The sequence below is a fragment of the Sebastes fasciatus genome, chromosome 13 (genome assembly GCF_043250625.1).
Source record: "Sebastes fasciatus isolate fSebFas1 chromosome 13, fSebFas1.pri, whole genome shotgun sequence".
NCBI classification, from domain to species: domain Eukaryota; kingdom Metazoa; phylum Chordata; class Actinopteri; order Perciformes; family Sebastidae; genus Sebastes; species Sebastes fasciatus.
In genome coordinates, this window is record NC_133807.1 from 24357189 (window position 1) to 24367168 (window position 9980).

General features: G+C 42.9%; 1 protein-coding gene across 1 annotated transcript; it reads left to right on the forward strand.

Moving 5' to 3' along the window:
• Window positions 1-492: 492 nt before the first annotated feature.
• gfap (glial fibrillary acidic protein) lies at window positions 493-9426 on the forward strand. Its single transcript, XM_074656351.1, has 9 exons — window positions 493-1191; window positions 3814-3874; window positions 3964-4059; window positions 4150-4311; window positions 4393-4518; window positions 4841-5061; window positions 5150-5193; window positions 7006-7088; window positions 7317-9426. Exons 1-9 carry the CDS (start codon window positions 671-673, stop codon window positions 7356-7358), a joined length of 1356 nt encoding a protein of 451 aa, XP_074512452.1. The 5' UTR covers window positions 493-670; the 3' UTR covers window positions 7359-9426.
• The last annotated feature ends 554 nt before the right edge of the window (window positions 9427-9980 follow it).

Genomic DNA, 9980 nt, shown 5'->3' on the forward strand with positions numbered 1-9980 from the left:
GTGATAATTCTAGTTGATTGCTATCCCTCAACAAGGTGCATGTAAAGTGTCTGTCCTGCATGCTGTTTGTCTCCTCAGCGGGACCTAAAGTGTAATTCCTCTAAATCCCGCAGGCTGTTGGACATTGTGCAACACACCAAAACATTTAATATTTCACTCTTTCTCACATGTGTCTAATTTATCTGCTTCATCCGTCAGTCTGCTGTTGCTTTCTCTGATTAGAGTGTGAAGATCTCTTCCCAGCAGCTCCATCCCTTTGTTCAATCAAACTTTCTGTTTTTGTGAGAGCGCATGTGTGGTCAGGTTGAATTGGTGGCCAGACCCTGTCACACAAATTCCTTTTCATTCAGCTAGAAGAGAAAGAAAGAGAGAGAGAGACAAAAAGGGGTGAAAGTAAGAGAGAGAGTGAGTCAGAGGCATAGGGAGTGAGGGCGAGGGAGAAAGCCAAGAGACATTTTGTAGTTGAGTGGACGAGCACAGACAATCCCTGGCACACAGCTCTTTGAGTGTCATGTAAACCACCCCTTCGTTCTCCCTTTCTGTCCAATTCACTGCCTGCCACCCTCCCTTCTCTCTGCCGCACCCCGTGGCCTCTTTGCTTTAGACTTTGGGGGTTCGCCTGCATCTATAAAAGCCTTGTTTGTGCCCAGAGTGTGCTTCATTCCCCATCATGGAGAGTCAGAGAGTCCAGTCCTCGTACAGGAAGCGTTTTGGGCCTCAGGGCTCGGGCAGCACAGCAGTCAGACTTGGGAGCCTTTCTTCCAGCCGCCTCTCCTGGCATGGCACCCCTCGCAACTTCACCCACTCCAGCCCGATATCCCGGATCTCCCTGGGTTCGTCCAGCACGGCCCTGCTCCTGGGGAGCCCCGTGGACCGGCTGGACTTCTCAGCCGACTCCCTGATGAAGGCCCAGTTCAAGGAGACGCGCACCAACGAGAAGGTGGAGATGATGGGCCTGAACGACCGTTTCGCCAGCTACATAGAGAAGGTGCGCCTGTTGGAGCAGCAGAACAAGGTGCTGGTGGCGGAGCTGAGCCAGCTGAAGGGGAAGGAGCCCAGCCGCCTGGGAGACATCTACCAGGAGGAGCTGAGAGAGCTGCGCAGGCAGGTGGACGGCCTCACCGCTGGCAAAGCACGGATGGAGATCGAGAAGGACAACCTGGCTGGAGATGTCAACATGCTCAAGCAGAGGTAGGAGGAGGATGATCATGTTGTTGTTTATTTATATAGCACTTTTCCAAAGCAATGTTTACAAGGTGCTTTACTTGGTAAAAACAATAGCAACAGAAACATGCACTTAATCATAAAACAATAAGAAATAGCCCTATTCAAAACAATAATTAAAACAAGCAGTAAGGCATTAAACATAGTAAAACATGACAATTAATATTAAAACTACAAAACACAAGTACAGAAGTAAAATAGAAGGATCACAGGATGGCTTGACTATATGTTTTAAGAAGAGTATTAGATGAAGTGATAGATTTAGCCTATATAATGTGACTGACTCTTGCATACTACCTTTTTTGCTTGTACTTTCAGATGATGAAAACACTTTTATGTTTAATTTGGCACTTAAAAAAACTTATTGAAAGTTTGGATATCAGCTCAATAGCTAAAATATAAATGTAGAAAAAGTCCCGCACAGCTTTGTGGTCAAAAGAAATAGACATTTAAAATGTAAAAACATGTTGACAGATAACTTTACAAGCGTGCTCATAAGTTTAAAATTTAGATTAACTAACGAAAAGACATGCAACAGGTGGAGGGAAGGAGTACCAAACACCTTCCTGCTTTGTCCCCTCTTCTGATTATCTGGGCTTTTACTCACTAAATTTCCGTTTTATCTCCTGTAAAGTGTGTTTACCTCTTCTATGCATCTTTTTGGTTCAAAGTAACACATTTGTCACGGTCTGGAGTTGCTCACAAATGTGTAGTCAACAGCTTTTGGTCAACTTGGATTTTGCAAAATAGAAAGTCTCTCAGAACAAAATACGACAGGAGCTGAGAGTTTTTTCTTTTCTTTAATTACGAATGCATTTATATGCAGATTTGGTTTTCTTGTGATTGGTTGGAATGCAGACCGCTGTGCTCTGCCCGAGCTTTACTCCTGGATCCCTCTTTACAAACGTGATCCCGACTGAACCCCTCGTCGCCATTGAGCGAGTGCGGAGGAATGAGGCAAACACAATGGCAGCCCTCCACAAAGGAAGCAGACAACCACGCAGATGTTCTCTTGTCCGCTGTTACTCCAAAACACTCATTCACTGCAGTCCCGTATCCCGTTTCCCGTTTTTTTAACTTACAGAGCACTCGTGCCATGAATCTATAATTTAATTTAGTAAGGAGAATAAGTGATTTAATGTCCCTGAGGGTGGAAAAGTCTACTTCAGACTACCCTCTGATTACCGCGCAGCAGCAGCTCCCCTGAGAGAGCAGAGTGAATAGTGAAGGTCGTGGCTGAGAAGGTCAAAGGTCACCTTTGTGATCCTGCTGCTTTTCTTGCACCACTCCATTCAGCGAACTCTGCGTGAAGCTATACAGATGTTACCCCAAGTCTGGGCGTTTATGTTGCCATGCCTCAGATGGATTGCAGTGTGGTGTGAGTCTGCGTGTGAGATTGTGCGTGCACACATGCATCCTTTGTGACGGTGTGTTTGTGAACTCCATCCCGTGGGAAAATCCTCTGGCTGTTAGATTGGAGTGAATGTGTAATGATGCATAAACTGCCCTTTCAGCTGAGCCCCCGTCGTCTCCTGAAGCACGCGGAGCAGCAGCACTGGAGCTCACAGTAAAAAATCTGATCGACATGCTTGAAATAGGTTTTCACTTTCCATAGTTTGACTTATTATGACGGAAATTTGAATAGCAGAAAACTGTGTGCTTGTTTCTCTCTTACTGATGTGCCATAACGGAGCAGGCAGGAGAAAAAACATACTAACAGGCAAGAGAGCAAAACTGAAATACTGATTTTAGAAACATATCTTATTAAAATGTATGCTATGGCATATATATTCTTATGTGTTTTCCTGTTAAATAAGAATTGAAATTATTAGGTTTTTATATCATTCTGTAGCTTCACAGTGGTGTTCAGGTTATGTATTTAAATCCAAACATTCAAATTTGGTGAAAGTATGTATGTTTTAGCATCAAAATGCTATTTTCCCAAGCCCTTCTAAAAACTTTTTCCCACGTTTTTTCCCGGTTTTCCAACTACACGGAAGCTAAGCAATGCACTGCTGTGGACGCCACGTTAGTTTGGATCCGAAAGTCGCACAATAACACAAACAAACTAACCGATTGATGCAGCAGTAGACCAGCAACTCCCATGTTCTGCAAGGTAAAATGACTGTTTTTGTGAATGGAATCTGGTCTGGTCTTGAAGACTGCAATATAACAGCTTCAGTCGTCCCCCGTCGGAAGGGCTGTATGACAGCGAGGTAAACAACCATTTCCGTTATATTGCGGTCTTCAAGACCAGACCAGGCTCCATTCACAAAAACAGTCATTTTACCTCGCAGAATGTTGGAGTATACATTCAACCCCACTTCAAAATATCCAAACTAACGCTTTCAGTTATTTCCAAACTTAGCACAACTAACTTTGACTCCACTAGTGCTAGCATTCACATTATTCATAACCTTATTGATTGGCTTACTTTGGAAACCTACATCACTGCTTTTTGAAACGACTGAGTGGCAGATCAGAAAACAGATTTGTTTTGTGTAGTTTTGATTCAGCATTGCCCACCATCACCTACTGTATGAAGCACTTTAATTTCACACTTTCACTTCTTTTTTGTGACTTCCTCAGGTTGCAAGATGAGATTGGCCTCCGACAGGATGCAGAGAACAATTTGAATGCCTACAGACAGGTAATTCTGCTGATATTTCCCTGAATTCATGAACTTAATAATTTATATACATTCAGTATATTTGACTGTGTGCCTCATTCTTTGCATAGGATGTGGATGAGGCGGCTCTCAATCGTGTCCATTTGGAGAGAAAGATCGATGCCCTGCTGGAGGAGATTAACTTCCTGAAGAAGACTCATGAGGAGGTAAGACATGTTTAATCAACTTTAAATATCACTACTTGTACCTTTAACCACCTCATTTGACCTCATTCCACGACCTTCCCCCCATCTCAGGAGCAGCGTGAGTTACAGGAGCAGATCATGGCCCAGCAGGTGCACGTTGACCTGGATGTGTCCAAACCAGACCTGACTGCTGCTCTGAGGGACATCAGGGTCCAGTATGAAACCATGGCCACTGCAAACATACATGAGACGGAGGACTTGTACCGATCCAAGGTCAGAAGACTCAGCCTTTTATGAAGTGTGTAGTACTGAGAAGTAGAGTAATGCACATTAATATATACCTTTTGTATACAGTTTAATGACCTGACAGATGCAGCCAATCGAAACACAGAAGCCCTGCGCCAGACCAAACAGGAGGCCAATGAATACCGCCGTCAGCTCCAAGCGATGACCTGCGATCTTGAGGCTCTCCGCGGGACAGTAAGTTCACTAAACCTCAACACTCATTTAAGTCCTTGCTCTAAAACTTTTCATTGTTTATGCCATATTTTGCATCCTTCATCCTTTTCCCACTTTTCCAATTCCTTCTCATATTCTATTTCTGTTGTGTTGGTTCTATATTATAACACAATGAAACTGAAAACAAAACGAAAGTAGCAACACTAACAGTATTAGTGTTGGCAGCCGCACTATCCTTTAAAATAATCTAAGTAGACCATTAAAATGAATCCTCAGTAAACTACAGTCTGCCACATGAGATGTTGGTGTTCATAACTCGGTCTTCTTGTCTCTCTTCTTTGAGAACGAGTCTCTGGAACGCCAGCTCCGGGAGATGGAGGACCGCTTCGCAACGGAGACTTCTGGTTACCAGGATACAGTGTGCCGTCTGGAGGAGGACATCCACGCGCTGAAGGAGGATATGGCGAGACACCTGCAGGAGTACCAAGACCTCCTCAATGTCAAACTGGCCCTGGATATCGAGATCGCCACCTACAGGAAGCTGCTGGAGGGAGAGGAGAGCAGGTGAGCCGGAGCTCGACGGACCGGTTGGGTTCGACAAAACCAACAAATGTAAACGAGTAATGATTCTTCCTTCTTCTTCTTCCTTCAGGATCACTATTCCAGTTCAGAGCTTTTCCAACATGCAGTTTAGAGGTCAGTATTAAATGTGACCCTGCATATTCTCTTGCTTTATATTGATTTTTGCTTTTTAGAAAGTGCTCAGCAAATGTCATGTTTAATATATTTGACTGTTCCTTGATAACAAGTAGAAATTTTGTCCGCTAGAAGAAAGTTCAAGGGTAATCACTTAGTAATCACTGCTTGTGCACCATGAACATCCATAAGAAATACTGGGGCTCAGGGTGCGCTGGTGACAAATGTTGCATCATGTCATTCTCCATCTCTCTTCCCCAACATTTCCTGTCATCTCACCACTGTTGGCAATCTAGTAAACACATAAAATGCCTGAAAAACACAACAAAAACAGGACTATCTGGCTCCCCTTAGCATCTTATACGCTCTTTACTCCCTGAATGTCATATTTTGGAACGTTGGGTAATCTGACCCACTGAGCAATTTGACGTTGAAGATCAGTTTAATAGCTTTATATTATACATCTATTTGTCTGTAGACATTTAGTTTGGCTAAGATTATTCAAGGTTGAAAAGTGAAAGTTTAGTAGACGTCTAGTCGCCTCCTTCTCACATACAAATCCCTCCATGCCCTCCCCCCAGTACCTAACTGACCTTCTCCACCCCTACACTCCATCCCGAAAACTACGTTCCTCCGACACCAGGCTGCAAACTTTCGGCGACAGAGCCTTCAGCGTCGCAGCCCCGGCCCTCTGGAACTCTCTCTCTCCTGAAATCAGAAATGCTTCATCCCTGGAAACTTTCAAAAAACACCTCAAGCACCACCTGTTCATCAACGCCTATGACCTCTAACTCATCCTACCCATCACTCGTTTTCATTACCCAGCTACAGTTTTCCTCTGTTTTATTTATTAGTATGATTTTGAGTGCCCTCTTTGTAAAGCGTTCTTGGGTTTCTTGAAAGGCGCTATATAAGTCCAATTTATTATTATTATTATTATTATTGTTATTATTATTATCATTATTAGCCTCAGCGTTGTTTCAATCTGTGAATCTCTATGACTATAAATAAACAGCTATACTGTAAACACATGGATGTGCAGTGATTATATTAAATATTTGCAGGCTTTTATGCATTTTTAAATCCTGTGGTCTGTATCAGAGCTAGAGGCGATGTTGAAAAGACGTCTATTGCTCAGTGGGGACTTTCTTGGGGGTGTCACTCTTGTGTCCTCACTGTTTAAATATACTACATTTACTGTGTGTAACGGTACTTCTAGTACATCAGATGGCTGAGTAAAACATCTTTGAACATAATAATAAACTTGCCTTTCTTTGGCAACCATTCCCGCACTACTATAATAATGTCTACATACTATGAGAAATATAAGTGTTGGTAATAAAAATCGACAACTATAACAATTCAAAATACTTTATTCGTCCCTCAAGGGGCAATTCGAGGCAAGCGAGCGTGCAAACAGAAATACACAGACAATTAATTTATACACATGACTGCACATAACTGCATAGAACTGTTGTAGAATTTCTATTTTACCATGTGAGGTTTTTTTCTTTTTCTTTTTTTAAATTTATATTCTTAACAATATTTGTTATAATAATAATAATAATAATAATTATTATTATTATTATAATTATTATTTTATTTTTCTGTTGTCTCCCAGAGGGTTGGGGTGGGTGGGATGCAGATGTTGGCATACTGTACAATGTACAATGTGTAAAGGTTTGATAACCCATTAAAAACATTTGAATATATATAAAACTCAGAAAAATCCACAACAAAAAAACAAAACAACTTGCATTTCTTGGACTGCACTGACTGTTCCCCGGCTTTCTCCCTCTACTGATCTTTTAGAAACCAACCTGGACACTAAAACTCCAGAGGCCCACGTGAAAAGGAGCATCCTGGTTCGAACTGTGGAGACCAGAGATGGCGAGGTATGTGCTTTTACAAAACAGCACAGTCCAACTCACACACGCACTTTAAGCAGGCCAATCTGCACATTGCACCTCTCAGTTATTCCCTCTGGAGGGCAATGTCGAACCCTTCTGCAGGTTTTCACACTCATTCACTGTAGCTCAGCACACCTGATGCCATACGCAGTGAAAACTCACTAGGGATTTGTTATTTTTCTATTTTTAACTCTGATGTCTTTTCTTTTTTAGATCATTAAGGAATCAACAACTGAACACAAAGACCTTCCTTAAAGTTGAGTCACGATCTGAGGATTAGTACAATTTTCGCTGTTGTTTCCAAACCACAAAGCTGCCCCGTCACAGTCATCACATCATTTCATTTTTCTCTCCTTTCATCATCACCTGCAGGCTAATCTGTTCACTGCCCCACAGCAATGACATAACCATTAAATACTCCTAGACTGTTTAATTCTAATTTAGACTGACCGAGCAGATATTTTAGCATTGTTTCAGATTAGCTGCCATAGAAGAGGCCTTGAAACATAGTGATTGTGTTCAGCTAACATGTAGCACGGTGGAGGTTGACGTGTGGTTATGTGTATGTGAAATGTGGCAAGGGAAGTACAAGAGGGAGTTGGGGTTTTTGCTGACATCAGAATTGGATTTAAGCAGGAAATTGGAGGTATATGTATGTTAGAGCAGCTTTTGGCAGAACGACAGGTGAATTTTTTACCTTTGCCTGGTGCTATTTTTGCATTTGTTGTAGCAGCAGCCGCCTCTGCTTGTGTGTCGCTGCTCGTATGACCTGTACAGGTGTTTTCAATTAGTGCAATCCTGTCTCACTTCTGGCTAATTAGATGTGTGCTCAGATCGCAGCTGGGTGGAGATCATTAAACTCAGTATGTGTTGATGTTACAACCCTCAACCTCACTGGGTGGCCAAACAACCTGCTATGGCTGCTTTTGATGGGTAAAACTACAACACCAGGAGATACAACAACAAATGGGATGTACGACAGTCAGTGATCTGCAGGAATTGAGTTTACAGACAGTATAGCACACTAGGGAAGCACACTAGACAAATCCCAAAGGCACTTGAGAGTCGAGCAAGATCCGTTGGCAGAATCGAAATCTTGAAAGACATCAGACGAACAGAGACAGATGACAGGCAATCGAGATTAAATCCCTGCCAAAATTAAATGAAAGGTGCGATGATTGATGCATGACTTTTGGCATCAGTATTCCAATTATCTCGCGAAATTGCAAAACGGTTGCCTGAATCCTGTCTTGTGCAGCCCATTTTTGCTGCGTCTACTCCATGTGCCTGCACCAAATAGCAGATGCTATGTTTGAATTCTTTCCACTCAGAGGTTAGTGACCATGGCAACCTTTTAGGGTGACATGCATTACCGTATATAAAAAGTTGTGCAACAAAAACTAACTAACAACAGAGTCAGGAGAGTCTGTCTAAACCCACACAGTCCTGAGGGGAAGTCGAATGAGTTCCTCCATCACGTCACTTCTGCTCTTCTGCATCCTCCGTTCATCGCACGCTCAGCTCTTGGTGTCCTCTGTCTCTTGAACGCAAGCTGATAAGACATTTTGTTGACACCAGGACGCGTCAGGGCATGCCCACTTATCCAGCAGGTGTGATAGGGGAAGAGCCAGGTTGAGGAGGTGTTTGGAAGCCGACGCGTCCTCTAGCCTCCAGTTAATCCACCAACCTCCCTCCTTCAAATTCACCGGTCAATTTCTGTAGTGTTTTGACTGATAGCAGAGAGAGAGAGAGATGCAGAGACGGCGGAAAATGCTGTGGAGATAACCTCCAACAAATCCCTCAGCACCAGAAACCCTTATGTTTTTATTTTGAAAGAGAGGATGCTGGGGTACAAAGGAAAAGGAGGATGGGAGGATGGAAGGATGGATGTCACAGCTCAAACACTGTAATCCAACATGCCTCCTGCTTTGTTGGAAGTCCCGCTGTCTGAAGCTGTGCAGACAGGCCCTGCCACTAATGAGGGTGGTGCTACGCCGAAGCTGGCTGTCGCTGCGCTCGTCGCCAAGGACACGCTGTGAATTTGTTTTCCCATGTGCCTCCCACCTTCTCCCCTCCACAACTTCCACTCCTGTCACTCAGCCCCTTCTCCTGTTTCTCCCAATAACACGCAGGCCTCTCTTGTATACACTGTGTTTTTATAGATATCATTTCTGACTCCTGTGTTTTGTAGCAAAGACACAGATGATTTTTTTTGTTGTTGGAAGAAACCTCTGCAGATGGGACTATAACATTAGTTTTGACCAATGCTACACGCTATGACGTCATGTTAACTTAACAACAATAAAACATTTTGTTTGTTAGAGATGATGCCTCCTTGTTTTGTTTCCAACAAGCTTTCCATCCATTTTTCACGACAGGTCATATGTTCATAGTCGTGTTTTTTTCCTTTTGATTCAATACTGACATATACATTATTGTTTAAAAGTTTGTAATCGCCTGCCACAAAAGCTTGATTTCATGCTTTTAAAGCTGAAGTAGGCAAAATTGGAGCAAATATGATTTAAAAAAAAGAGTTATTTTTATAAATCGGTCGCTATATCCTGACAATAGCACATGAAACAGGAACCTGAAATAAAATCATGTGCCTCTGTGTCCTCCGGTGCTCCTAACGGCATCTGCAAGATCTCACATACCGGAGGAAAACAACCAGTCAGAGCTGCTCTGAGGTCCGCTGTCCAGCTGCCGTCTATGAGAGCCGGCTGTCAATCACTCACGAACTCCAACCAAACGGTCAAACTAGGCAGCGCTGATCAAATATGAATCAATATTATGTTACTGTAATGCCTATTTCTCTCCTCAAATGTTTTCAGAATCATCTTGTAGTGCACGGTTTAGCTGTAAAATGAGAAAGTTTGT